The 27,449-nt window shown below is 47.6% G+C and overlaps 3 protein-coding genes, 1 long non-coding RNA gene and 1 other non-coding gene across 9 annotated transcripts in view; 4 read left to right on the top strand and 1 right to left on the bottom strand.

Annotated features, from left to right (window-relative positions):
- The first annotated feature begins 1,403 nt into the window (after window positions 1-1,403).
- WDR74 (WD repeat domain 74) lies at window positions 1,404-10,648 on the top strand. Of its 4 annotated transcripts, none has more exons than XM_043452807.1 (13): window positions 1,550-1,751; window positions 1,842-2,087; window positions 4,398-4,523; window positions 4,603-4,709; window positions 4,791-4,912; window positions 7,140-7,215; window positions 7,346-7,492; window positions 7,659-7,760; window positions 9,043-9,143; window positions 9,236-9,291; window positions 9,625-9,770; window positions 9,854-9,928; window positions 10,427-10,648. In XM_043452807.1, exons 3-13 carry the CDS (start codon window positions 4,460-4,462, stop codon window positions 10,604-10,606), a joined length of 1,176 nt encoding a protein of 391 aa, XP_043308742.1. In that variant the 5' UTR covers window positions 1,550-1,751; window positions 1,842-2,087; window positions 4,398-4,459; the 3' UTR covers window positions 10,607-10,648. The 4 variants fall into 4 exon arrangements, with proteins under 4 accessions (XP_043308744.1, XP_043308742.1, XP_043308745.1 ...); XM_043452810.1 differs by having other exon boundaries at window positions 1,561-1,751; window positions 9,872-9,928; XM_043452809.1 differs by lacking the exons at window positions 1,550-1,751; window positions 1,842-2,087 and adding an exon at window positions 1,404-1,422.
- On the top strand, window positions 2,391-2,581 carry LOC122431503. Its single transcript, XR_006266527.1, has one exon. It is a non-coding gene; the product is annotated as a U2 spliceosomal RNA (small nuclear RNA).
- Window positions 3,906-10,773, bottom strand: LOC122431476. The gene is made up of 2 exons (XR_006266509.1): window positions 10,650-10,773; window positions 3,906-5,061 (listed from the first exon to the last, which is right to left on the bottom strand). It is a non-coding gene; the product is annotated as an uncharacterized LOC122431476 (long non-coding RNA).
- LOC122431475 (testis-expressed protein 54-like) lies at window positions 10,718-11,224 on the top strand. Its single transcript, XM_043452811.1, has 2 exons — window positions 10,718-10,856; window positions 10,964-11,224. Exons 1-2 carry the CDS (start codon window positions 10,790-10,792, stop codon window positions 11,167-11,169), a joined length of 273 nt encoding a protein of 90 aa, XP_043308746.1. The 5' UTR covers window positions 10,718-10,789; the 3' UTR covers window positions 11,170-11,224.
- Window positions 11,225-11,453: 229 nt separating this feature from the next.
- The window catches only part of STX5 (syntaxin 5), a 29,145-nt gene continuing 13,149 nt past the window's right edge, over window positions 11,454-27,449 (top strand). Inside the window, exons 1-10 of one of the 2 annotated variants that reach the window (XM_043452801.1) lie at window positions 11,454-11,611; window positions 12,294-12,537; window positions 13,517-13,587; window positions 13,752-13,807; window positions 13,926-13,996; window positions 18,608-18,724; window positions 18,802-18,858; window positions 19,017-19,098; window positions 19,572-19,678; window positions 19,847-19,968. In XM_043452801.1, the coding sequence (XP_043308736.1) occupies window positions 12,313-12,537; window positions 13,517-13,587; window positions 13,752-13,807; window positions 13,926-13,996; window positions 18,608-18,724; window positions 18,802-18,858; window positions 19,017-19,098; window positions 19,572-19,678; window positions 19,847-19,968 (908 nt within the window). In that variant the 5' untranslated portion in view covers window positions 11,454-11,611; window positions 12,294-12,312. The remainder of the gene's footprint in view (window positions 11,612-12,293; window positions 12,538-13,516; window positions 13,588-13,751; window positions 13,808-13,925; window positions 13,997-18,607; window positions 18,725-18,801; window positions 18,859-19,016; window positions 19,099-19,571; window positions 19,679-19,846; window positions 19,969-27,449) is intronic. The other variant, XM_043452802.1, reaches the window with a different exon arrangement.

Here is a 27,449-nt window from a genome sequence, read left to right as displayed (position 1 = left end):
AAAAGGCTAATGGGGTGCAGAGAGTGAGATGGTTAGATAGCATCACTGACTCAATGAACATGAATTTGAGCAAACTTCAGGAGATAGTGAAGGGTAGGAGATCCTGGCATGCTGCAGTCATGGGGTCGCAGAGTCAGATGTGACTTAGTGACTGAACCACAAACTTGGTGGCTTCAAACAAAGCAAATATATCATCTTACAGTTTGGGAGGTCAGAAATCTGAAATGGGTCTCAATGGGCTAAAATCAATGAGTGCTAACAAGGCTGCATTTCTTTCTGTAGGCTCCGAAGGAGAATCTGTTTCTCTGCCTTGGCTAGATTCTAGAGGCCACCGCCATTGCTTGGCTGACAACCCTCTTTCATCTTCAAAGCCAGTGATGGTTTATCAAATCTTTCTGATGCTGCATCAATCTGACACTGAGTCTCCTGTCTCCCTTTGTGATCTTTGTGATTACGTACATGGAGCACATCAGATAATCCAGAACGCAGATGCAAATGCTAAATTGCTCAGTCCTGATTTTTTAGCGACCAGGCTCCTCTGTCCATGGGATTCTCTAGGGAAGAGTATTGGAGTGGGACCAGGGGATCTTCCCTACCAGGGGGATTGAACCCTCATCTCTTATGACGCCTGCACTGACAGGCAGGGTCTTTACTAGTATTGCTACCTGGGAAGCTCAGTCCAGAATGATCTCTCCTCAAAACTATTAATTTAATCATATATGTGAATTACCTTTTGTCTGCCATGTAAGTTAACATAATGAGAAGTTCTAAGAATTAGGACATGGGCATGTATAGGCATTATTCTGTCTACCACATTCCCTTAGTTCGGCTTCTCCCTAGAGGTTCTGGGTTTATTGGTGAAGCCTGTAGAAATTGCTTCTGTTTATTAACAGGTACACAGTGTGAGAAACCGCAGTCTCTAAAGTCATAGATGATCAGACTTTGCTAGTTGTAATCATATCAGTGAAAATAGAACGTCCTACTCTTGCTGGAAGGATCTCAACCCAGGCACGGTATGTGTGTTTGTGCGTGTGTGTGTCTGTGTGCTCAGTCGTGTCCAAGACTCGTAGCCTCTTCGCAACCCACGATTGGTAGCCCGCCAGGCTCCAGAGACACGGCCTCTAATTCCAACCCAGATGTAGAGCTCAGTTAAGGAGCTGAATAGAACGTTCTGTGTTCACACTAACACAGTTTCCAAGGAAACAGGACTTCAAGTCCCTTCTCAGCAAGAGCCTGACATTACATAGAGCAAAGAGCCTTTCATACAGCTGGGCTTTGCTCTGAGCCTCGAAAGTACCGGTTCTGTTCAATTTGACCTGCATTGCCCCATCCCCTCTCCCACCGCTGGTTCCTGGGTTTAGGAATCAGGAGGCTCCGAAACGCTTTTCTGAGGCCGCTTTTCCCCCGGCTGTGGGGCCAACGGTGGGTAGTGGATGGTACAAACGGCAAGATGTAAGTAGGGTGGGGGCGGATGTTACAGTAAATCAGGGAGCGGGGAGGAGCAGATTCCAGCCTGGAGCCCCGTAATGCGAGGGGAAGACAGTCTAAAGGCCAACTTCCACTGTCACCTCTGGACCGAGAGCAGCATGTCCTCAGTTCTCACAAGCACCCATAAGCGCGGATTATTATTCCTCCATTTAACCGAGGAGAAGACAGGAGCCTAAGCTTTGCGTGCATGCCGTGAGTCCCAACAGTGGTGTTCGCTCTGCGAAAGTAACCCACCAGGCTCCTATGTCCATGAGATTCTCCAGGTAAGAATATTGGAGGGGGTGGTGCCCTCCTCCAGGGGATCTTCCCGACTCAGGGATCGAAGCAGTCTCTCTTGTCTCCTGCTTTGGCAGCGGGATTCTTTACCACTAGTGCCACCTGGGAAACACAAGCAACATGCCTCGTGGCATCAAATCAGGAACTGGCGGACAAGGGTCCCAACTCGGTTCTTTGGACACCAAAGTCAGCGCTCAGGAACCGCGGGCCTTTCCAAGTAAATGTCCGGAAGAGGGGCGCCGCCCTGCATCTGCTTCGGCAGACTAACGACCACCACAGCTCTGCTGCCCCTTCTGTCGGGGAGAGATCGCCAGTCTCCGAGGGTAAGACACCAGGCGGCCATAGAAATCACGTCTACCATGGGGACCAATCCCAGAGAGCGAAAAAGCAGAGGGGCGGGTTTATGCAAAATACATAGGGAATTAGCCGGAAAGAGACGCAGTAAACGACACAATTTGAGGTCTATTTCCAAATTTTAGTTATGATTATGAATCATAAATGATGAAAAATTGGTTTTACGTAAAACTACACTTTGAAAAGAATCTAATGATTAGGTGACATAAAAGTCACCACAACCGTAAAAGCTACTCTAAGAGTAAGGCTGGCCCGGAGCGAGGCCTGTAGTTATCGCTTCTCGGCCTTTTGGCTAAGATCAAGTGTAGTATCTGTTCTTATCAGTTTAATATCTGATACGTCCTCTATCCGAGGACAATATATTAAATGGATTTTTGGAATTAGGAGTTGGAATAGGAGCTTGCTCCGTCCACTCCACGCATCGACCTGGTATTGCAGTACTTCCAGGAACGGTGCACCTCCCTTTGGGGGGAATAAACTTTGTCTCAAAAAAAGACTTAATAACCGTTTTGCTGTGAGTAAAGCTATTTCGCAGTTAATCTGGCTTAGTGATTTATCACTGTCTTAAAAGTTCCCGCAAAAGCAGAGCTGTCCTTTGTTTTATTTTTGTTTGACCAGTTTAATACGTAGGTAGCAAAGTTCACTAACCCCGATACTCACTAAGTGGGGCTTCAACGCTGCGTTGGTTTCTGTGTACTTTTTGTGCAGACAATTTAACTCAGTAGAAACAGACGAGAATGGATGAGTTTTGAGTTTCCTTTATGGAAATGTGCCGAGTACTGCTTGGGTCAAAACGAGTGGATCACGATCGACATGCTTAAGTTTTTTTTTCTCTCAGTGTTTCGGACACTTTACTAAGTAACAGTTTATACTTCATGTAGTTTTGTAATTGACCTAAACGCTCTGTAAAGGATTCTCGTACATGTAACATAATGGTGGTAGTTTGGGTAGTCGTGACGCGATTTTACGTATATTCGGGGTTTTCTAAAAGGCTCAACAAGAGCAAGTCCCTGCCAACCAAAAAAAATGGGATCGATTCCGCGACACGCGGAGGATCACCTGGAGGAGAACAGTTTACCACTCCAATATTCCTGCTTGGAGAATCCCATGGACAGAGAAGCCTGGCGGACTACAGTTTATGGGGTCGCAAAGATTTAGACGCGATTGAGTAACTCGTCCTTTTCATTTTCACTGGTATTCCTGCCTGAAGAATCGCTTGGGCAGACGAGCCTGGCTGGGTTTAAGTCCATAGAGTCGCCAAAGCCGTCGGGTCCGACTTAGCAACTAAAGAGCTACAATTTTAAGAATGGTGACATGCACGTAATTAGAGAAGTTATTTGCCATAGGGACGATATTGAGTAGTGCTTAGTAATCTTCTTTATAACGGGTAAGTTTCCTGGTCTAGTTCCCTCATTCTGAAAACTCTGGGTGTGCACCTGGCCTTACAGTGAGGAAGACTTCCGAGCAGAGAAATAGTTGAACGTCTCATAAAGGAAAATCATTTCAGGGAAAGAGACCGTTCAGATTTACTTTGGGAGGCGGGGGGGTGGTAGTGGTGGTTGTGTTTCCGTGGCCTAACCGCGCGGCTTGCCTGGAATGTTAAGCTCTGAAACTTATTGGCAGTTCTCCAACTAAGGTGGCAATCAAGACTGTTTCTCTGTGGACAGATCTGCCAGGCAAGAGTGGGATGCTTTATTCTTACTGATACAATTTCAAACAGCAAAGTTTCTGATAAGACTTATTTCAGACAAGTCATTCAAAGAACAGGGCCGTTACGAGATTTTAAAGTTGGAGCTTGTCTTTGGAAGAACTGTTTCTTTTAATTTTGTAGATCTTCATTCATTGCGCATGGTGCCATTTTATACCATCAGCAAATCTCAACGTGAGGAAATAAAAACGCCCCTACCTTCGCTTTCCAAAACCGAGCTCGTCGGTTTCATTTCCCCCAACTTTGTTCATTTTGTCCTATTACGCTTGAAGTTGAAGCCATGCGCCTCATTAATGATTTGAATCTTTCCTGAAATAAGCTCTTTTCTTCTCTTGCACAGAAAACGTACATTGCTTTAGAGCAGAGAAACAGACTAGGGCTGCCTGGATCCGATATTGTGGTTCAGATCGTATGCCTTTTACTTCAAATGTAAAATGGTCAAGTTACTTACTGTTCAGATCTCCCCAAACAAGTCTCCAGATTTCATTTTTGTAAAAAGCAAAACTAGCTGGCGGGGAGAGTATTTTTACTCTTCCGGTTCTTTAAATGGAGTTCCTCCGTATCCCACTAGGCTCACGCTGGTGACGCAGGCGCTGCGCCGGAAGTGTGAGCCTTAGGTTCCCGAGCTCCGCTATGGCGGCTGCGGCTGCACGCTGGAACCATGTGTGGGTTGGCACCGACACTGGCATCCTGAAAGGTGGGTAGCGGAGTCGGGCGTCGGGAACTGCGGGCGTCACCGTTTCGCGACTCATGCGATTGACGTCCGTGTCCCGCAGGAGTGAACCTTCAGCGCAAACAGGCGGCGAACTTCACAGCGTCAGGACAGCCGCGGCGCGAAGAGGCGGTGAGCGCCCTGTGTTGGGGTGCGGGCGGCGAGACACAGGTGAGCGACCGCTGACAGAGCTGGGAGTCTGGGGCGCGGCCGCCTCGCTCTCCTCGCCATCCTGTGCTCCTCTGCCCGCAGATCCTGGTGGGCTGTGCCGATGGGACAGTGAAGCACTTCAGCACCGAGGAAGGCAGGTTCCAGGGCCAGAGGCAATGTCCTGGAGGGGAGGGCACGTTCCGAGGCCTCGCCCAGGTCGACGGGTAAGACCAAGCCCCTTGCAGAAACGCTCAGGTCGTAGCGAGAGTGTTGAGGCTCCCGCTGGACGACCGAGTGATGGCGATCAACTCTGAGTTGATGTGAGCCTGGTCTGCATGACAGGGACCTTTTTCCTGCCTTCATCCGTTTATTCCTATAACAAATATTTATGAAACAGTTACTTGGTTGTTTGTAGGCACTGGGCGAAATGCAAAGGCTTAGGTAAACCAGACACAGTATCTGCCATCATAAAGTTTGCTTCTTCCAGAGTTTGGTTTTTTGGGTTTTGGGGTTTTTTTTGGCATAATAATCTTTTGGGTGACCCTGAGCACATTATTTAATAGTTTGAAAGTGAAAGTGTTAGTCGCTCAGTCGTGTCCGACTCTTTGCAACCCTGTGGACAGTAGCCCGCCGGACTCCTCTGTCCGGGATTTTCCAGGCAAGAATACTGGAGCGATTTGCCATTTCCTTCTCCAGCGGATCTTCCCGAGTCTCCTGCACTGCAGGCGGTCTCCTGCATTGCAGGAGATTCTTTACCAACTGAGCCACTAGGGAAGTTTAGAATATGTTTTTTAAATGGGGGCTAACAACCACCAACAAAGTGGTAAAGCTCCTAAAGAATAGGAAATGCTGGGTTGCAGGCTTAGTTTTCTACTGAAGGCGAAGAGAGAGGCTATGAGCTGACTGTGTAGGTTTGGTGACATTAACTTGACAGGTGAGTCTGGAAGGCTAGATCGGGGGAGAGGGGGTGGAGGAATATTTGAACTTGGCCTTGAAGGTTGGGTAGAATTTTGACAGGTGGAGAAAGGAGTAAGGGCATTCTAGAAAGAGGCTTCTGCCTGAGCAGAGGCCAAGGATTGGTGTGAGGCTACAGGGCACATCACAGGGAAGATAAACAGCATTTGGGGGTTGAAGAGAAGACTCTTGAGTCTCTTGGACTGCAAGGAGATCAAACCAATCAGTCTTAAGGGAAATCAGTCCTGAATATGCATTGGAAGGAGTGATGCTGAAGCTCCAATACTTTGGCCACCTGATACAAAGAACTGCTGGAAAAGATTGAAGGCAGGAAGAGAAGAGAATAACAGAGGATGAGATGGTTGGATGGCATCACCAATTCGATGGACAGGAGTTTGGGCAAGCTCCAGGAGTTGGTGATGGTCAGGGAAACCTGGCATACTGCAGTCCACGGGGTCGCAAAGAGTCGGACACAACTGAGCAACTGAACTGAACTGGGGGTTGAAGCCCAGGAGACTTTTTTTTTTCCCCTTTTTAAAAACTTAGGAAGAATTTTAATATAAGATAAACGAGTTAAGTTGGGATTTAAGGTAAAGTGCTTTAAGTGTCAGGCTGAGCAATCTGCAGTTTCATGGGTAGTGAGGCATGATTGGTTTCTTAGCAGGAAACACTGTGGTCAGAGCTGTGAGCCTGCAGGAGCGTGGAGATGGACTGGAGATGGGGCAGTTGGGAGGCTGTTGCCACAACCCAGGAAAACCCAGAGCCTGAACCCAGTTGGGGAGAGTGGGCAAATATGAGAAAGATCAGAGGGCTTGGGCTATACAGATCCTGGTGAGAGATTGGCTTGTCTGGTCTGACACCCAGAACAGGGAACTTAAGGGAGGAAGCTGGTGTTTGATTCTGACCAAACAGTAAATCCAGAGCAGTCCCATTTCAGTGCTTTTATTTATTTATTTATTTATTTTGAAGATCGCCCCATCGCGCAGGAGAGAGAGAGCGCTCAAAGAGGGAGAGAGAGGGAGAGAGAGAAGAGGGAGAGAGAGAGAGAGAAGAGGGACAGAGAGAGGGAGAGAGAGAGAGAGAGAGAGCCCATCTGAGTGCTTTTAGAGTTCTTCCTCCTGACTCCTGGTGAGCATATCAAGAAAGATCAGCAGGGCCAGGTGCCCCAGGTGGAGCTGTGGAATAGCAAAGACTCTGCTTTGCAGTATCACAGTCTTGATTGCAGCTCTGATTCTGACATTTATAGCTAAGTGGCAAATCTTTTAATTTTTTGTAGCTTCAGTTTCCTTACTTATAAGACCGGTAAACCATTACCTTGATGAGGAAATTAAATAACAGCCATCAAGCCCTGCCCAGACCTGAGTTACCTAGAGGCTTCCTTAGGAACAGGGCTGGTAGGAGGGAGTCTAGTTCATATGAATTTGGGGGTGGGTCGACTGGGGACAGAAAACACCATTTACCCCTGCTCTTTTAACTCTATCCTCCCTTTGCCTGCAGCACCCTCATCACATGTGTGGATTCTGGGATTCTTCGAGTCTGGCATGACAAGGACAAGGAGGCATCCTCTGACCCAGTGAGGCCCCCCCCCATCCTGATCCTGATGGTTGGGGAAGGTGGGGCCCAGGGTAGAGCCAATGAAGGCTTTGGGGGAGGAGGATTAAGGATCTGGAAGTGACTCATCTCCCCTCTCTCATTCTTTTCAGCTCCTGGAACTGAGGGTGGGCCCTGGGGTATGTAGGATGCGCCAAGACCCAGCACGCCCCCACATCGTTGCCACAGGTGGGAAGGAGAATGCTCTGAAGGTGTGGGACCTGCAGGGGTCTGAGGAGCCTTTGTTCAGGGCCAAGAATGTGAGTGATGGTGGGTGGAGAGGACCTGGGTCCCAATTCCCAGGAGTCGAGGCCACTGATTATGAATTGGAGACTGGCTGGATTTTAGGGGATGATGATAGAGGGCAGAAGGAAGGGACACACTGAGCCCCTCCCAGCTCTGTTCATCATCTACTGACCCCACCAGGTACGGAATGATTGGCTCGACCTGCGGGTTCCCATCTGGGACCAGGACATACAATTCCTCCCAGAGTCACAGAAGCTTGTCACCTGTACAGGGTACCACCAGGTGAGGCACACATCTCACCCCTATCTTCTTCTGGGCTCACATAGCTTCCTGGAGAAACAGGAAGCTTGCTCTTTGCAGGCTTGGTCCCCACCACTTGGCATAGCCACTCTTCTCGCCATCCTTCTGTCATCCCTGAGCTCTCAGAAGAAGGACCATTTCCCCCATCTGTTCCAGTCGAGTGGCTAAGCCAGTGACCTTCACTTACTACAGTGTAGGAAGGAGTTGCCTGAACTGTGATTCTTCCTTTTCCTCCCATCTGGAAGAGAGAAGGAGTGTCCCCTTCATAGTAGAATCACATGGGCCCTGTGTTATGAGAAGACATGGACTGGGTATCAAAAGAACTGGGTTCTGGTCCTGATGGCAGCCTCTAATTTGCTTTGGGACCCAAGCATGACCCTCTAGTATCTGTAATATCTGGTCTCCATTCCTCAGCTGTATAGGAAAGGCCCAACTGGGGATCTTTCCAGCTGGGCTTTTCTTTTTTTTGACCGCGCTGCATGGCAGTCATACCTCCCTGATCAGGGATCGAATCCGAAGTGGAAGCTTGGAGTCCTAACCATTGGACCACCAGGGAATTTGACATCCTAAGACCTAGGCAGGACTGGGTGGGGCTACATTTGCCCTGCATCCTCTGCTCTGCATCTGAAGTCTGCTCTTGGTAATACAGTTCTGCTCAGAAAACATATGAGAGCTTCCTCTCTCCTTCGTGTCCAGGCTTAATTTCTTTCTCTGTTTGAGTTCAGCAACTCTGACAGTTGGGCCAGCTTGCTCTTGCATCATGAGAGGGGAGTATAGATGGAATGCTGTACACACATGCAGACCATGGGCATGCTGCTGCTCCTAGCCTGGGGAACCTCTTTTCTCAGCTCTATACATTCATGTTCCTCAGCAGCTCTCCTCTACTCCTCAACACTCAGAAAAGAAGGGTGTATTTCAAATGAGAAAGTTTCTCTGAAAGAGTGGATTGTAAAAGCAGTGTATGGGGTAGGGGGGCTTCCCTGGTGGCTCAGCGGTAAAGAATCTGCCTGCCAATGCAGGAGGCTTGGGTTCAATTCCTGGGTTGGGAAGATCCCCTGAAGGAGGAAACGGCAACCCACTCCAGTATTCTTGCCTGGGAAATCCCATGGACAGAGAAACCTGGTGGGCTACAGTCCATGGGGTCACAGAAGAGTTGGAAACAACTTAGCGACTAAACAACAAATGAGGGGAAGTGAAGATGCAGAGAAGCCGGAGGGGCTACCCAGAGTAAAGGTACTATTGTGATGTCTCAGTCTTCTTCCAGGTCCGTGTCTATGATCCAGCCTCCCCTCAGCGCAGGCCAGTCCTTGAGGCCACCTACGGAGAGTACCCACTGACAGCCATGACCCTGACTCCTGAGGGCAAGTGAGTGTGTAGCGGGCACAGTGGGGCCTGGGGAGGACTCCAGGGGGCTCCTGCTGACCGACCCATGTATGTCTCTCTGGTCTCCTCCTCAGTTCAGTGATTGTGGGGAATACTCATGGGCAGCTGGCAGAAATTGACCTTCGACAAGGTGAGTAGACCAAGGAGCCTTGCAGGGGGGCAGGGGTGGGGAGGAAGGGCAGGATTCCCCTCTGACAAGGGGCGGTGGAGCTGCTGAGCCCTCTTTCAGGTGCCAGTTCAGTCCCGGTTCTGCCAAAAGCTGTGTGACCTTGGACAAATTACTCTGTTAATTCCCTGTGCCTTAGTTTCTTCACCTGAAAAATGGAGATGTTAATGGTAACTGCCATGTCAGCATTATGTTAAACGAGGATTAAATGTTGAAAGAAAGTGATTTGAACAGAAAACACTCAATAAATGATCGTTGGCTGACCAGTTAGCACTGATACCTGCCCCCTTTCTCCAGGGCGCCTGCTGGGCTGTCTAAAGGGACTGGCGGGCAGCGTCCGAGGGCTGCAGTGCCACCCTTCAAAGCCCCTACTAGCCTCCTGTGGTTTGGACAGAGTCTTGAGGATACACAGGATCCGGAATCCACGGGGCCTGGAGCATAAGGTGAGAAACCACTCATTCCTGCTCGTTGTGCCCTCCTCCCTCCCCCACTCTTGCTTCTGTTTCAGCAGACCTGGCCCCTTAAGGTCCCTCATCTCTTGCAGGTTTATCTCAAATCTCAACTGAACTGCCTTCTCCTGTCAGGCAGGGATAACTGGGAGGTAAGCTCTTGGGTCTGGGAATGTGGGAGCTAAGGGTACAGGTGTGAGGATCTCTCTGTGAAGAGGAAAGGGAAGCAGCTGGAACTTAGACCTGAGACTGTCCACCCACTTGCCAGGAATAGTCCTGACAGGGTCATTGCCAAGGGTAACATAGGAGCATGGATGAAGTGAAGTGAAAGTCACTCAGTCATGTGTGACTCTTTGTGACCCCATGGACTGTAGCCCACCAGGCTCCTCTGTCCATGGAATTCTCCAAGCCAGAATACTGGAGTGGGTAGCCATTCCCTCTTCCAGGGGATCTTCCTAACCCAGGGATTGAACCCAGGTCTCCCACATTGCAGGCAGATTCTTTCCCAGCTGAGCCACCAGGGAAGTCCAGCAGCATGGATGGGCGTGGTATTTAGGAGCAGGAAACAAGGGGTGGTACCTGGAGGAATGATTCTCCTCCCTGTGGGTCTGTTATTGTACCTCTGACTCCTGAGGGCTTCTACTCACCAGGATGAACCGCAAGAGCCTCAAGAGCCCAACAAGGTGCCCTCAGAAGACACAGAGACAGATGAACTTTGGGCTTCCTTGGAGGCAGCTGCCAAGCGGAAGCTCCCCAACTGGGAGCAGACCCAAGGCGCTCTCCAAGCCAGACGGAGAAAGAAGAAACGGCCTGGGTCCACCAGCTCCTGAAGAGCTTGTGCTCACTTTGTAAATAAACACCTTAAAAACGTACCATGACTTTGCCTTTTGTGATGGGAGAGTGGTGGCGGCTCCCTGAGCTGGGGTGGTGGGGGTATCTGACGTCACAAAAGCAGGGCCGGGAACCTGGCGGCTGGTGCGGGTGGCACCGAGTGCAGGGCCGCATGTGCGGCCATGGGCTGCTGCCAAGACAAGGACTTTCAGATTTCGGATGAGCAGGCCAAGGAGGCCGGGTCAGAAGGTGGGACCAGAGACACACCGGGGGGCCCAGGGAGCTGGGAGTGGGGACTGGACCACCCGGAGGTTGGACTGGGGAGAGTAGAACTCAGCGGCCTCGCATCCTCGCAGGCACTGATGCGGACTCGGTGGAGCAACGGGATCGCAGGTCGAACGAAAGTCTTCTGATCACTGTGCTGTGGCGGCGGCTATCCATGTTCAGCCGTCGGGGTTCCTCTCGGTCAACCAAGAGGCAGGCAGTCCAGAATCTAAAGCCGGCGAGTAGGATCCAGGAGCGCGAGCAGGAGATGATCCAGGAGGAGCCGGAGAAGGGGTGACTCCAGCCCTGTTCTCACTCCTCCCCAGCCTTCAGAGAATAAAGTTTCTAACGTGTACCTGCCTGAGCGGTTGTGCCTCGGCTTTCGGCACGTAGGGCGCGGGCACCACCAGGATCGCGGGCTCTTTAAGGCTCCTTCCCTGAGGTTGGCCAGTCCCCTGGGCCCCCGACTTTAGTTCCTTGGGGGCGGGGCCACAGGGGTAGCCTAGCCAATGGGGGGGCGAATTAACACATGCGTTTTGGTGGAGGGGCGTGTCTCTCGGGTCGCCGGGCTCTAGGAGGCGTGGTACCGCCTTACTGTTACCGGGGGTGGGGTTACGTGTGGGTGACGTGGCGGCTTCCAGTCTTTGGTCGGGTTTCGGCGGCTTCGGCTCCAGGGGGAGGAGGTGGTGACGATCTGGGAGATTGTAGCAGTGGCGGCAGCGGCAGGCGGCAGAAAGGAGGTAGGACTCGGTAGGGTCTGGCTGCCGTGCCTGCTCTGGGCCGCTCTTTCCGGGGACGGCGCCGGGCGGGGGGAAGGGAACCAGGGACAAGCGGGCAAGTCCTGCCGGCCCGGCTCGGAGTGAGCGAATACCTCACCGTCCAATCAGAAAAGTGCATTTAAGAAGGACGTCGGCGTTAGCTAATCAGTGTTTGCAGACTTCCAGAAGGTGGGACTTGGGCGAGGGGAGGGTGGGACTTCCTGCTTCAAATAAACACCTAGAGATTCCCCCCTCCGCCCACCGAAGTGTGTCCCTCTGAGGTGGTCCGTCCCCGTTTCTCCCTGAGGAGTCGGAGGAACCAGTGGATACGAGAGGGCCCAGTTAGGGCCTGGGGCAGTTGCACGGGACGGGCTGGAGCCTCAGGGCCACAGGACCTGGCTCTGGCCCTGCCTCTACTTCAGGGCCCCGGCCCGCGCTGTGGCCGCCGGAACCAAGTTGGAAGAAGAGTCTGAGGAGGGGGACGGCTTGGGCCGCAGAAAAAGCAGGATCTTGTCAGCTGCGGGTCGGTCCCAGGATCTACGGGTGGCTTCGGGCTCGAAACTCCGTGCCAAGTGCAGAGGGGCCCCGAAGAACTGCTGGTTGGGGCGGGGGATTGGTGGAGAAGGAGGCTGCCTGGGGAATGACACTCTCCCCTCCACCACAGTCCGAGGTTATGCGTCTCAATGATCCCGCGGAAACGCTACGGATCTAAGAACACGGATCAGGGTGTCTACCTGGGTCTCTCAAAGACACAGGTCCTGTCCCCTGCAACTGCTGGCAGTAGCAGCAGCGACATCGCCCCTCTGCCCCCCCCAGTAGCCCTGGTCCCTCCCCCTCCCGACACCATGTCCTGCCGGGATCGGACCCAGGAGTTCCTGTCAGCCTGCAAGTCCCTGCAGAGCCGTCAGGTAAGGACCTGGACTGGGAGAGGCAGAGTGAGTCTTACTCAAACCTGGGAGAGGGGGTGCTCCAGCACCGTTGATTGAAGTAATTCTTGGGGGAGCCTGATGGAGACCTGGTCCAGCTTGGGATGGTAGGATCTAACAAGCAGAGAAAAGGTGGGCTAGCTAATCTAGAGGCAAGAATCCAGACTTTGTTGATGTTTTGTTTAATCAGGAATCTAGGGTTGCTATTCTGGAACGAATATCTCAGGGCGAGAAATGATTACAGTATATTTGGTTTGGATAAGGAACAGGTTCTAGAAAGAGCCTTTATTTAGTTCAGAGACAAACGCTTTAAATTCTCATTCCAGTATAATTCTACCAAGTTTGCTTCATGACAACATGGAAGTTAAACTAGTTGGACCTCAGTTTTTATATCTGTAAAATGAAAGAAACTTTCCAAATAAAGTAATTTTAATAAAAATCACTTGGGAGTGCTTTTTTTTAAAATTAGATTGCTTTGTTTTGTTCCAGACTTTCTGAATCTGGAAACTGAGTAATTGTGATTTTAAATATTTTTACTGCTCAGTTGTTGTTTACAACTGCTCTTCTATATCATCTCCAAGAGCTTCCTGTTTATCCTCTCAATTCCCCAGTTGGAGGAATGGAATGGTAATACTAGTTACCATTTATTTAGTGCTTATCATGGACCTGATATTTGGCTAAAATAATTTATAACCCTTATGTTTTTTAATCTTAGCAACAACAAAAGGAGATGTGTAGAATTGTCTCCATTTTACATAAGAGGAAACAGAGATTCAGAGTGGTTTAAGTCACTTGTCCCCAGGCCCCCTTCTAGTAAGTGGTGGCATCAGGTTTTGTGTGGCGTGTCCAGGAGAGGATGCCACTAGCACTAGAGGGCGAGTTTACAGGATTCCTGGGGAATAGTGAAAGCTGGCAATGGGAAGGAAAAAGTAAAGTTTTACTTTTTGACGTTGCCTTTCAGAATGGAATCCAGACAAACAAGCCGGCTCTGCGTGCTGTCCGGCAGCGCAGTGAATTTACCCTCATGGCCAAGTGAGTTGGGAGAAGTTAGGTGGTGGGTTGGCCAGTGTCTGAGGAGAGGTAGTCTTGCCTCTGGTGACCTTGGTGGCGAGGACTGGGATTGGTTGTGCTGGTGCTAAGGTGGGCAAGGCCTTCTCCTTCCCTTCCACAGTGTTCTCACTTGTGCTCATTTGCAGGCGCATTGGGAAGGACCTCAGCAACACATTTGCCAAGCTGGAGAAGCTGACAATCTGTGAGTGTTCCTGGACCTTTCGGAGCCGGGGCAGTGAACACCGGAGGGCTGAGGAACCCTACTGTCTTGAGTCTGGTCTCTGACCTCACCTGTGGTGGCTTCTTGTTTGTCTCTGCAGTGGCAAAGCGCAAGTCCCTCTTTGATGATAAGGCAGTGGAAATTGAGGAGCTAACTTATATCATCAAACAGGTGAGTGACTAGCAGTCAGGAGAGTCGGGCATTCCAGTTGGATCACTGCCATCTTTTTCCATTGCTATAGAGTCTCAAAGCAAGTTTCTCAAGCCAACTCCAAACATCCTACTCCTCTGTTGTGTCAGTGGTCATCTACTATATACAAAGCACTGTGCTGGGCACTTGCCACAGAAGCATTATGAGGCAGATACCAGCCTTTAAGGGCTTATTGTCTGGAAGAGGTATCCAGTCCCATAAACTCACGCTTACAATGAATAGGCAGCAAGTGGCACAGAAAAGATTGTACAAAAAGATGAATGAGATTCTGGGTACGCTGGGAAAGATTTTATCCAGGCGGTGAAAACTGAGCTGGTTTCGAGGCTTGTGGAGAGGCAACAGAAGAACATTTGAGACAGGAAACAGTGTGCAGAGGCATGTCTCATAAAAGGGAAAAGTTCAAGTCTTTGCTCAGATGTCATGTGCTCAGGGAGGCCTACCTTGCTGTTTAATGCCCCAGCCCCCCCAACTCTGATCTCCCTTACCTTGCTCTATTTTCTTGTTTATAGCACTTGATACATTCTAACAGTCTCTATAAAGCTTATTTGTCTGTTGTTGTTTCCTCCCACTTACCTCATCCACATCAGGAAGAAAGAAAATAACAAATGGGAATGCATAAGAGCAGGAATTTTTCTTTCTCTTTGTTCATGGATGTATCCCAGACACCTGTGACAGTGTCTGGCGTATAGTGCTCAATTGTTCAGTCGTGTCTGACTCCTTGCAACCACATGAACTGTAGCCCACCAGGCTCCTCTGTCCATGGAATTCTTCAGGCAAGAATACTGGAGTGGGCTGCCATTTCCTACTCCAGGGCATCTTCCCGACCCAGGGATCGAACCCATGTCTTTTGTGTCTCCTGCATTGGCAGGCAGATTCTTTCCCACTGCAACACCTGAGAATCCCCTGGCATGTATTCGTTGCTCAGTACTTGTTGATCATGGCAGCAGATGAGGCTGAAAAGGTAGACTGGTAGCTGGTTGTAAAGACCATCGTGGGGCTTGCAAAGGACTGTAGAATCATTCTGAATGTGTGGGCTGCAAAGACGATTAGAACCTGGATTCCAGTTCTGTCTGCAAGACACTGGTATAGCAGCTCTAACGGTATGATTTGTGTCTTTCCCAGAATAATGTGATAAGGATAACATGAGAAATTGAATGTCCGTGGGAGGAAGAAAAACACCCTGGAGCATGAATGGGCAGAGAGGTGAGGGTAGAGGCTTGTGCAGTTGTCCGGTATGAAGATGATTATGGCAGAGGCCAAAGGGCAGACACATTGAAGAGATGCTATGCTGAATGGGAGAGGGTTCCATTAACTATTGGGGTGTTATTACTCTTTTTTAAATATTTATGTGTTTGGCTGCATTGGATTTTAGTTATGACACGTGGGACCATCACTGCATCATGGGGGATCTTTCCTTGCAGCGCACTGATTCTCTAGTTATGGTGTGTGTGCTCAGTAGTTGCGGCATTTTGGCTTAGTTACTTCAGACCATTTGGGATCTTTGTTAACCAAGGATTGAACCCAAGTCCCCTGCTTTGCAAGGCAGATTGTTAACCACTGGGCCACCAGGGAAGTCCCTGTTGGGGACTTGCATAGGTAACCACTGACTGGATTGAGACAGACTTCAAATCCCAGGCTCACCACTTATGATATGATGTTGGGTAAGCTACCTTATCCTGGAGAAGGAAGGAGAAAGATCCCCTAGAGAAGTAAATGGCAGCCCACTCCAGTATTCTTGCCTGGGAAATCACATGGATGGGGGAGCCTGGCAGGCTACACCCCTTTTAAAGAAAAAGGTGATGATAACAGTACACACCTTGCAGGGTTGTTGTGAGGCTTCGTTGGTTTGTTTTTTCAATCCCTCACGTTACTGAGTGACTTTTGGCTGCCTGTTTCTGGGGATTCAACACAAAGAAGACCCATGTGATCCCTGCCTTTGGGAACTTCTTTCCAAGTGGGTGAACCAAACAGTATATGCTGCTGCTGCTGCTAAGTCGCCTCAGTCGTGTCCGACTCTGTGCCACCCCATAGACGGCAGCCCACCAGACTCCCCCATCCCTGGGATTCTCCAGGTAAGAACACTGGAGTGGGTTGCCATTTCCTTCTCCAATGCATGAAAGTGAAAAGTGAAAGTGAAGTTGCTCAGTGGTGTCTGACTCTTAGTGACCCCATGGACTGTAGCCTGCTAGGCTCCTCCGTCCATGGGATTTTCCAGGCAAGAGTACTCTAGTGGGTTGCCATTGCCTTCTCCAAAACAGTGTATAAGTAAACAGAAAATAAAATTTCAGGTGGTGGGACATCCTATTAAATAAGGAGAGTGAGCGCCTCAGGGTAGGGGCCACTTCATATTGGGTGATCTGGGATGGCCTAGCTGAGGAAGGGACATGGAGACCTGAATGGTAAGGAAAAAATTGGTCATCCAAAGATCGGAGGGGGCACATTCTAGAAAGTGGGAGTGGCAAAGGGAGAGGCCCTGAGGCCTGAGTGACTTTGGTACATTTGACACATGTGGAAGAGGCCAGTGTGGCTGCAGCACAGCCAGTGAGAAGGCGGCTGGTGGGGTAAGGCCAGAGGAGTGGGCAGACCAAGACCGTATAGCTATGTAAGCTAGGTGAGGAATGTGAATTCTTTTCTAGATTTAGTGGGAAGCTCTTAGAAGATTTTAAGAGTGGGGATGACATACATGCCCTGTTTTGGGTTTGGAGGGTCACTCTGGTTGTTGGGGGCAGACTCTGAAAGGAACGTCACTTAGGAGGCTCTGGGCGATTTTCGAGAGAGAGGACAGTTTGGACTAGTGTGGCTTTGTTAGAGAAGAAAATGGGTGGACATATTCAGAGTGTATGTTGGAATCAGCTGGGTTCTTTGTGGGTTCCTTGTAGATTAAGGGAAGGGAGGCATTGAGGATGACTTGCTAAGTTTTTCGTCTGAGTGAATGGTGAATGGTGGTGCCATTTTCCAAAATGGCACAGAGGAATAGCTTTTCAGGGCAGGTGGGGTATAAAGAGTTGCTTTCTACGTTAAGTTGAAAAGAAAGTCATAAGCTGCTTAGCAAGTTGTGTGCTGCACGGTGATCAGACCCAGGCTGCCGTTCTGTTCACAAAGTCTGAATACATAGTAAACGCTCGGTGAACGTTGTCATTGTGCTGTGGCATATAGGTTGGGTTAAGGAGTTGTCAGCATGTGACTTAGAAGCTTTTAGCTTGGGCACCCACGTGGGGAGTAGTGGCGTTTTCTGAGCTCCCGGGGGAGGAGATTTTATGGGGGGAAACCTGGAATACAGTTTCGGATACATGGCTGTCAGCAGCAGAAATTGTCCAGGGGACTCGAGAATCCTTGGGGCTGGGGTACTAATTCAGGGGACTGTTGGAGGGATTCTAGAAGTTGCCTGATCTAGTATTTTTTAGCCTGTTTTTTGAACTATTTGTGACCCCTTTCCCCTCCCCCTCCTCTTTCTCCTCTGGTCCTGCCCTGGACCTAGCTGCTCTGGGGCAAGCTTTCTCTGCCACTCCCGGTCAGTCTTTCATCTCCCTTGTCTTATGAGGCCCTCAGCAGGTAGGATTGGGAAAGCAGAGGATCCACTGGCCTCGTGTAGAAAGGATGGCTGTGCTACTAACTCACGTATAAAGTTTGACAAGTCACACCTTTCACTCTTTTGGAACAGTAATTTAAAATATACTAATTAAAATAATTTAAATTTAAAATAATTTAAAATGTGTGTGTGTGTGTGTGTAAGTCGCTTAGTCGTGTCCAACTCCTTGCAACCCTATGGACTGTATAAGTCTACCAGGCTCCTCTGTCCATGGAATTCTCCAGGCAAGAATACTGGCATGGTAGCTATTTCCTTCTCCAGGAGATGTTCCTGACCCCAGGGATCAAACCTTGGTCTCTTGCATCCCTACCGTCTAAGCCACCAGGGAAGCCCATATATATATATTTGGCTGCACCGGGTCTTAGTTGCAGCATGCAAATTCATTGCAGTTCAATGCAATTCTTCAGTCTTCATTGCAGCACATGGGATCTTTAGTTGTGCTGTGTGGGATCTAGTTCCCTGACCACAGATTGAACCTGGGCCCCCTGCACTGGGAGTGCAGAGTCTTAGCCACTGGACCCTCAGGGGAGTCCCTGCAGTAGTAATTTTTAAAAGGAATTGTGTATATAAAAACCATTTCATTGATGTTTCTAGGACTTCTCCCATCTCCTGAGTACAGCACAGATGCTTTGCTGGTCAGCATGCTCTGGATCTGAGATTCTGGCCTTTTAAGGGGTTCTGTGGTCATGAGCAGGGCCTCACAGTAGTGGGTAGGGCAGTAGGGTGAAGGGAGTAAACTCAGTTCTTTATAAATGGACGAGGCCATATTTCACCTCTTTCTGGCTCTACTCTGCAGGGACTGAGCCAGAGCAACCTCCAGAGGTTGGACTGTACCAGCAGGCCCTTCTGGTCTGACTGTCTGAGACAGCGTCACCCCTGCTAGTATGTTCATCCTGCCACCCCTGCCAGAGATGTCCATGTGGGAGAGATACTGGCTGAGGAGCCCTGGTTGATACCAGTTTTTCTGTTGGCTCTTTCACCAGGACATCAATAGCCTCAACAAACAAATCGCCCAGCTTCAGGACTTCGTGAGGGCCAAGGGCAGCCAGAGCGGCCGGCACCTGCAAACCCATTCCAACACCATCGTGGTCTCCCTGCAGGTGGGACCAGGGAGAGGGGGCGGCAGAAGGGAGGAGGCGTTGTCTTCTCTGGCTGACCCTCTCTCCTCCTCTTCCAGTCGAAACTGGCCTCCATGTCCAACGACTTCAAGTCAGTTTTAGAAGTGAGGACAGAGGTGAGAAGAAGCTGTGTAGGAGGGGATAGGAATCTGGGCCTGAGGGCCCCGGAGGGCAGTGGGAAGGGCAAGGGCAATAGGGTCACGGGCACCAGGGGGGTCTAATGTGCCCGCTTTCCAGAGGCCTCAGGACCTTTGCATTTCTTCCCCAAACCTAGAACCTGAAGCAGCAGAGGAGCCGGCGGGAGCAGTTCTCCCGGGCGCCTGTATCAGCCCTGCCGCTTGCACCCAACCATCTGGGTAAGTTACAGGCGATTCAGGGAGCCCTGAGGGGTAAGGCATAGTGACTCTGGGTCTGAGGGTATCTTCCTAAGACAGGAGTTGGGTAGGAGAGCAGAGGGTCAAGGAAGTTGCTAGACTTTCTCAGAGGTCACTCCTGATGCTTGGGATCTATGATCCGCACCTAGTCTCCAGCATTCTCCCTGTTGAGGGTGAATCCAATCATGTTCAAAAGAATGAGTTTTCTAGTATTTTTGCTCCACTTAGTCATTATATTTACAGTCTGTCATTTCATTCTCAAAACCACCCTTTGAGAAAGCAACTATCATTATCCCCCATTTTACAGGTGAGGAAACTGAGGCTCAGAGAGGTTAAATGACTTGTCCAGGGTCACAAGGCTAGTAAGTGTCAGAGCTGGGATTCAAATCCAGAGCATATGGGCTTTGAACCTTTTAACTGCTAAGAAGTGCCATGTCCGTCTTTTTTCCCCCCAGGGGGCGGTGCTGTAGTTTTGGGGGCGGAGTCCCGAGCCTCTGGAGATGTGGCCATTGACATGATGGACTCTAGGACCAGCCAGCAGCTGCAGCTCATTGACGAGCAGGTACCCACGCTCTAAGGTGGGGAGGAGTTGCTCCCCTGTTTTCCTGTGTGGTCACAAGCAAGTGTTTGGAATGTGCCATGGGTGGAATGGCAAACTGGAAAGCCCCAAAGAGTCAGGACCCACCCTCAGAAGCTCCTGGTGTTCATGTACGCTCTCTCTCCTCTGAAGGATTCTTACATCCAGAGCCGGGCAGACACCATGCAGAACATTGAGTCCACAATCGTTGAGCTGGGCTCCATCTTCCAGCAGTTGGCACACATGGTGAAGGAACAGGAAGAAACCATTCAGAGGTGAGACGCTTTCTCTCTTTAACCTCAAAACCAGGAGGCTTGTCTTCCCTGTGGATTGGCATCCTAAGGGTCCCCAGGGACAGCTTAATGCCCTTTGGAAGAGAAGAGTGAATCCTGTCCACACATAAGGTCCAGCTCACCTGTCTCCATCCACACCACAAGTATTAACTGAGCACCCGTTCCATGTCAGGCACTGTCATAGGTGCTGGGGATACGGTGATGGGTAGAACAGTTAAGTCTGTTCTGTGGAACTTACTCTGTAGCGTGGAATTCGATAGAGTGAATAAGGACAACTGTTTAAAAAGAATTGAGAAGAAATTTTCAGGTGGTGATAAGGGCTAATACCGAAAACTAGGATGCAGTGTTGAGAAAGTGATGGAGGAGGAATATCAGATTGGGTGGCAGGGCAGGCTGCTCTGAAGGCTTCGTTATTGAAGCAGAGACGTGAATGACAAGAGGGATCCAAACACTCAAAGGAAAGGGTAAGAGTTGTCTAGGCAGTGCAGACAGCTAGAACAGAGGCCAGTCTTACTTTATTGAAGAATCAAGAAGGCCAGTGCAGCTGGAAGGCAGTGAACAGGAAGAGAGAAGTGCAGGATGAGACTGGAGGGAGGGAGGCAGGGCCAGCCCACAGGAAGGCCTCTCTACTCCCCTGGTGCCCTTGCTACTGCACAAGGCACTTTATCTGCTCCTGTTCTTTGGCACTTGGTATTCAGTCAGTCACAGAGATACAGCCAAAGACAAAAGAGACAAAGATCCCTGCCCTCGTGGAACGTACATCATGGTAGGCCAGATAATTTAGAATATACATAATAAGGAAATGGTCCAGTACATATTTTTGACCAGTGATAAATCCATAAATAAAAGTAGAGTAGGGTAAACTAATCAGGAGTTCTAGGTTTGGAGGAGCAAGTTGTAATTTTAAATAGGATGGCTGTGGTAGGCCCTATTAAGAAGATGACATCTTTCCAAGACTGGGGGGAGGTGAGGGAGTTTCCTGTGTGGATATACGGAGGAGAGTACCAAGCAGAGGAAAGAACCTGTGCAAAGGCCTTCAGGCAAGAATATGTCTGTTGAGTTAAAGGATAGCAAAGAAGCCACTGCATCTGGGGACAAGCGAGAAGAATAGTACCAGGTGAGGTTAGAGGGGAGATGGGAGACCAGATCAGGTGGGGCCTTTTAAAGCCAATGTGAAAAGTGAAAGTGAAAGTTTCTCAGTCATGTCTGACTCTTTGCGACCCCATGAACTATACAGTCCATGGAATTCTCCAGGCCAGAATACTGGAGTGGGTAGCCTTTCGCTTCTCCAGGGGATCTTCCCAACCCAGGGATCGAACCCAGGTCTCCCTCATTGCAGGTGAATTCTTTACCAGCTGAACCACAGGGAAGCCCAAATGGGGAGCCATTGCAGGCCACTGATTGATTTGATTGATTGGCCATGCTAGGTTCTCATTGCTGCGAGCGGGCTTTCTCTAGTTGTGGCAAGCAGGCAGCTTCCCTCTGTGTTCTGGAGCAGTGGCCGTAGGGCATGCAGGCTCAGTAGTTCTGGCACATGGGCTCAGTTGCCCTGTGGTGTGTGGCATCTTCCCAGACTAGGGATCGAACCTGTGTCCACTGCCTTGGCAGGTGGATTGGACCACCAGGGAAGTCCCATTGTAGGGTTTTAGTGGAAGGTTATACTATCTGGCATCTATTTTATTTTTATTTATTTATGTTTTGGGTTGCACTGCACAACTTGTGGGACCTTAGTTCCTCGACCAGGGCCACCGCATGGAAGTGCCAAGTCCTAACTACTGGACTTCCAGGGGATTGCCTCCCTTAGGAAGCCCCTCCAACTTGTATTTTAAAAGGGTCATTTAGTTGCCATAGTCAGAACAGATTGTAAAGGCCTAGAATACAAGCAGAGAGATGAGTTCAGAGGCCTTTGCAATAATCCAGGCAGGAGGTAGTGATAGTTGGGACCAAGGTTGTATGAGTAGTAGCTGCATTCTGGATATATTTTGGAGATAGAACCAACAGGATCAGTTACTTGATGAACTGAACGCAAGGTGTGAGAGAAAAAGAGGAGTTTATGATAACTCCAGGCTTTTGATGTGAGCGATCGAAGGGATTCATGTCCTTCACCTGAAATAGACAGAGCTAGTTACTCAAGATAGAGCAGATTTGGGGCAAAATAAGTTGTGTTGGACGTGTTGTCCAACTAGAAGTGGACAGCTGTCTGTTAGACATCTAAGTGGAAATAGTGAACAGGATGATAGATGTGTAAGGAGTTAAAAAGACAGGTATGGGCCCAAAATGGGCAGAATTGAACTTTGAAACTAGGCCAGGGGAGTTCTAAGAAAGAGGAGGATCAAGCACTGAGTCCCAGAGGCTATTTCTGGAATCAAGTCTCAGTCCCAGGAGAGGGGCACTGAGCAGGAGTGCAGCTTGTGAGACAAGAAGAAAAATAAATGGAGATGATGTCCCAGGAGTCAGGAGAAGAAAGTCAGTCAGGGGACGAATGAGCAGCTGTGACAGATTCTGCTTTGAGAGCTGAGCATTTAATTAGCCTGTTTGGTTCATTAATATTTAGTGTAATATTTGCTAAGGTTGGATTTAGGGCTACCATTTTACTGTTTCTTTTGTTTTTCTCTTCTCCTTTTTTTTTTTTTTGTTCCTCTTCCTTCTTTCCTGTCTGGAACAGTTGCAAAAAAAAATTTTTTTAATTCCATATAAATTTGTTATTTTAGCTATATGTAATTGGTTTGTTTTTTTTCTAGTGATTGCTATAGGGATTATAATATGCCTCATTAACTCCTCCCAGTCTGCTTCATACAAAATGTGATAACTTTTCAACCCCCCTCCTTCAGCTTTTATGCTCTAGTTGTCACATTTGTTGTATCTACATAACTTTATAAATCCCACAATACCATAGTATAATTTTTATCTTAAAGAAATTAGAGGAAAAAGTAGTCTTTTGTGTTAGTCATATATTTACTCTTTGCATTGCTCTTCATTTCTTCCTGAATATCCAGTTTCCATCTGGCATCACTTCCCTTAAACCTGGAGAATTTTCTTTAGTACCTTTTTTTAAAATTTATTTTTATTTTTGGTTGTGCGGGGTCTTTGTTGCTGCGTGTAGCCTTTATCTGATTGCATTGAATGGGAGCTACTCTCTAGTTGTGGTGCTCAGACTCTTGTTGCAGAGCCTGGGGCTCTAGGGTGCTTGTGCTCAGTAGTTGGGGCTTGCGGGCTTTAGAGCCTGTGGGCTCAGTAGTTGCAAGCACAGGCTTAGTTGCCCCAGGGCATGGAGAATCTTCCTGGACCAGGGATCGAACCTGTGTTTCCTATATAAGCAGGCAGTATGAATTCTTAACCCCTAGACCACTAAAGAAGTCCTCTTTAGTACTTTTTATAGTGCAGATGTACTAATGACAAATTCTTCTATCTAAAATTTCATTATTTCACCCACATTTTTGAAGAATAGTTTTTCTGCTTAAAGTGCTTTAAATATATCATTCTACTGTCTTTTGGTCTCTCATTCTTAATGAGAAGTCAGTGGTAATTCTAACTTTTGTATGTAATCTCTGACTGCTTCTGCTTTTCCATTTTTTTTTTTTTTTCTTTTCTGTGGTTTATAGCAGTTGATCACTTATGTACCTAGATGTGGTTTCCTTTGAATTTATGCTGCTTGGGGTTCTCTGAGCTTCCTGAATCTGTAAATTTATGTCTTTCAAAAAGTTTAGGAAATATTTCACCATTATTTCTTTCGAAATTTTTTCTGCCTCTGTCTCTGTCTTACTCCAGGAATATATATGTATACATATGTATAATCAACTGTAGGAATTTCTTGGTTGTTTCAGTGGTTAGAACTCTGCTTTCACTGTTGAAGGCCTGGGTTTGATCCCGGGTGGAAGAACTAAAATCCCACAAGCAGTGCGAAGCGGCTCCCCCAAAAAATCTACTGTAACTATATATTTACTTTGTTGAGATATATGTATATATATATATCTCAACAAATTGCATCTTATTAAGATGCATTTAATGTCAGCTGTCCCTACATTATTGAGAACAAATTTGATTATTTGATGAAGGTGGTAATAAATGATCTCTGTTTTTAAGAATATATTTCTTCTTTGCAGTCAGCAAATGATTTATTGGATATCCTGTTCCCCAAGACCCTTTAACCAGTTTTTAGGAGCCAGTTATGATGCTTGTCTGGTCTGAATCAATTTATCCAATTCAGGTGCATTTTTTTTCTTTAAACAAAAGCCTTTCTTTATTAACTGCATGAGCTGAAGTTCATCTTTTTTTTTTTTTTTTATAATAATTCAAAGATATTTTTTTTCCCCCTTTATTTATTTATTTATTTTTTCAGTGGGTTTTGTCATACATTGATATGAATCAGCCATAGATTTACACGTATTCCCCATCCCGATCCCCCCTCCCACCTCCCTCTCCACCCGATTCCTCTGGGTCTTCCCAGTGCACCAGGCCCGAGCACTTGTCTCATGCATCCCACCTGGGCTGGTGATCTGTTTCACCATAGATAATATACATGCTGTTCTTGAAGTTCATCTTAATCAGGCTGGATAAAACCTTAATTATTTTCCTGTATTTTCAGAGTAAGTAGTTTGTGGGGCAGGTGTCAATGTAGAGACTAAGGAGGTTTTAATTCTTCCTTGTTTTTGAGTGTCATTATGGACTTAAGGTTTTTATTTATGTTTTGTGTTACAATTAGTTAGGATAATGGTTATTTTCAGTGTTCAGATTGTTCCCAGTTTGTCCAGTGAAAGACAAGAGGTTTTTGTTTTGTGTTTTTTTTAAAGAATGGGAGAAAATAAATGTATGTTTGTATTGTATTGGGAATGATCCAACAGAGAAATAAAAATTGATATAACAGGAAGGGGGAAGAATTCTTAAAGTTTATGTCCTGGAGCAGGTGAGAGGAAGTGGGAGCCAGTGCATAAGTAGAAGACTTGAATTTAAGATGAACTAGTGGTAGCTGGGCGGAGAAGGCAATGGCACCCACTCCAGTACTCTCACCTGGAAAATCCCATGGACGGAGGAGCCTGGTGGGCTACAGTCCATGGGGTCACACAGAGTCGGACACGACTGAGCGACTTCACTTTCACTTTTCACTTTCATGCATTGGAGAAGGAAATGGCAATCCACTCCAGTGTTCTTGCCTGGAGAATCCCAGGGACAGGGGAGCCTAGTGGGCTGCGGTCCATGGGGTCACACAGAGTCGGACACGACTGAAGCGACTTGGCAGCAGTAGCAGCCATGATAGCTGGGAAAGTGGACATTTTCTGCTCCCCCCTGAGGGAAGGGACCAAGATAACTGAACTCAGCACGGTATTAGTGGCTGGTGCTCAACACCTACTAGTTGAATAAACAAACATCCTTTTAACCATTGGTTGCCAAAGCTGGATGTTCATAGGAACCCCCTATAGAGCTTATAAAGAATAAGTATCTTGCCAGCCTATGACTGGCAGTCTCTGCATAAGGCAGGGCCTGGCAACTAACCAGACCAGGGGCCAGCCATGCCTACTGGACCACCTACGCCTAGTCATCCCCATCACCAGAGGGGCCCATGCAATATCAGGCAGCCCTGGAGTATACAGCTCTGGTTATCAGGGGATGGGATGCACAGGACAGCTCCTACAAAAGGCCATTTCTCTGAGGTCATGAAACGACCAACCTGCCAGATACATGGAAGTAGAAACAGCAAATCGGACAAAGTGAGATTACAGAGGAGCTTGTTCCAATCAAAAGGATAAGACCCCAGAAGAAAAGCTAAGGGAAGTGGAGACCGGTGAACTGCCTGATAGGGTTCAAGGTAGTGATCATAAAGATGAAAGAACTCCAGAGAAGAATGGATGAACACAGTGAGAAATTTGACAAAGAGTTAGAAGATATAAAGACAAACCAAACAGATGAACATAACTGAAATGAAAAATACACTAGAAGAAATCAACAGTAGATTAAATGACATAGAGGAATGGATCAGTAAGTTGGAAGGTAGAGTAGTAGAAATCACTGAAGCTAAAAAGAAAAAAAAAAGTGAGCACAGTTTAAGAGATTTCTACGGCATCAAGTGTGCTAAAATCTGTGTTATAGGGGTTCCAGAGAAGGGAAAAAGAGAGACCATATTTAGAGATATAATTGCTGAAAGTTTTCCTGACCTGGTAAAAGAAACAGACATCCAAGTCCAGGAAGCCAGAAAGTCCCAAATGGGATCAACTCCAAAGAGGACCACAACAAGACACATTGTAATTAAAATGGCAAAAATTAAAAATAAAGAGAGACTATTAAAAGCAGCAAGGGGAGACTTCCCTGGTAGTCCAGTGGCTCCAAAGATAAGAACACCTGAATATGTAAAGGAAATATTAACAGACATAAAGGGAGAAATTGACATAAAGGGAGGAATTGAATAGCAGGAGACTTTAATATCCCATTTATATTAATGGACACATCAGACAAGAAGTCAATAATTTGTCATTTAGGCACTGGCCCTAAATGACACAGTAGATTAAATGAGCTTATATAGAGAACAATTCTCCAAAAGCAGCAGAATACAAATTCTTTTCAAGTGCATATGGAACATTCTCCAGGACATACTACATACTAGGCCACAAAATGTGCATGTGTACTAAGTCGCTTCAGTCATGTCTGACTCTTTGTGACCCAGTGGACTGTAGCCTGCCATGCTCTTCTGTCCATGGATTCTCCAGGCAAGAATACTGGAGTGGGTTATGATAGGACACAAAACAAGTCTTAGTAAACTTAAGAAAATTGAAATCATAGCAAGCATCTTTCCAACCACAGTGCTGTAAGAGTGGAAATCAACTACAAAAAAAAGAGAAGAAATCAACTACGAGAAGAAAACTGCAAAAAACACAAACAAGTAAGTGGAGGCTAAAAAATATGTTGCTAAACAGTGGATCACTGAAGAGATGAAAGGAGAAATAAAAACTACTTGGAGACAAATGAAAATGAAAACAACCCAAAATATGTGGAACTTCCCTGCAACAGCAGTTCTAAAAGGGATGTTTATAGCAGTAGAAGCCTGCTTCAGGAAATAAAAACCTCAACCAAACAACCTACCCTTACACGTAAAGGAACTGGAAAAAGAACAAATCCAAAGTTAGTAGAGAAAAGAAGTAATAAAAATTAGAGCAGAAATAAGTGAAATAAAGACAAAAAAATAGAAAAGATCAATGAAACTAAGAAGAGATAGACAAGATTGATAAACCTTTAGCCAGACTTATCAAGAAGAAAAAAGAGAGGGCCTAAGACAATAAAAATCAGAAACGAAAAAGGAGAAATTATAAACTGATACTACAGAAATACAAAGGATCAAAAGAGATTACTATGGAAAACTACATGCAAATAACATGGACAACCTAGAAGCAATGGACAAATTCCTAGATATGTTTAATCTCCCAAGATGAACTAGGAAGAAATAGAAGCTATGAACAGATGAATTATCAGTAATG

Source organism: Cervus canadensis, chromosome 29 (genome assembly GCF_019320065.1).
Source record: "Cervus canadensis isolate Bull #8, Minnesota chromosome 29, ASM1932006v1, whole genome shotgun sequence".
Classification (NCBI taxonomy): Eukaryota; Metazoa; Chordata; class Mammalia; order Artiodactyla; family Cervidae; genus Cervus; species Cervus canadensis.
The sequence above is the reverse complement of the archived record's forward strand: the minus strand, read 5'-3'. Positions and strand labels throughout refer to the sequence as shown.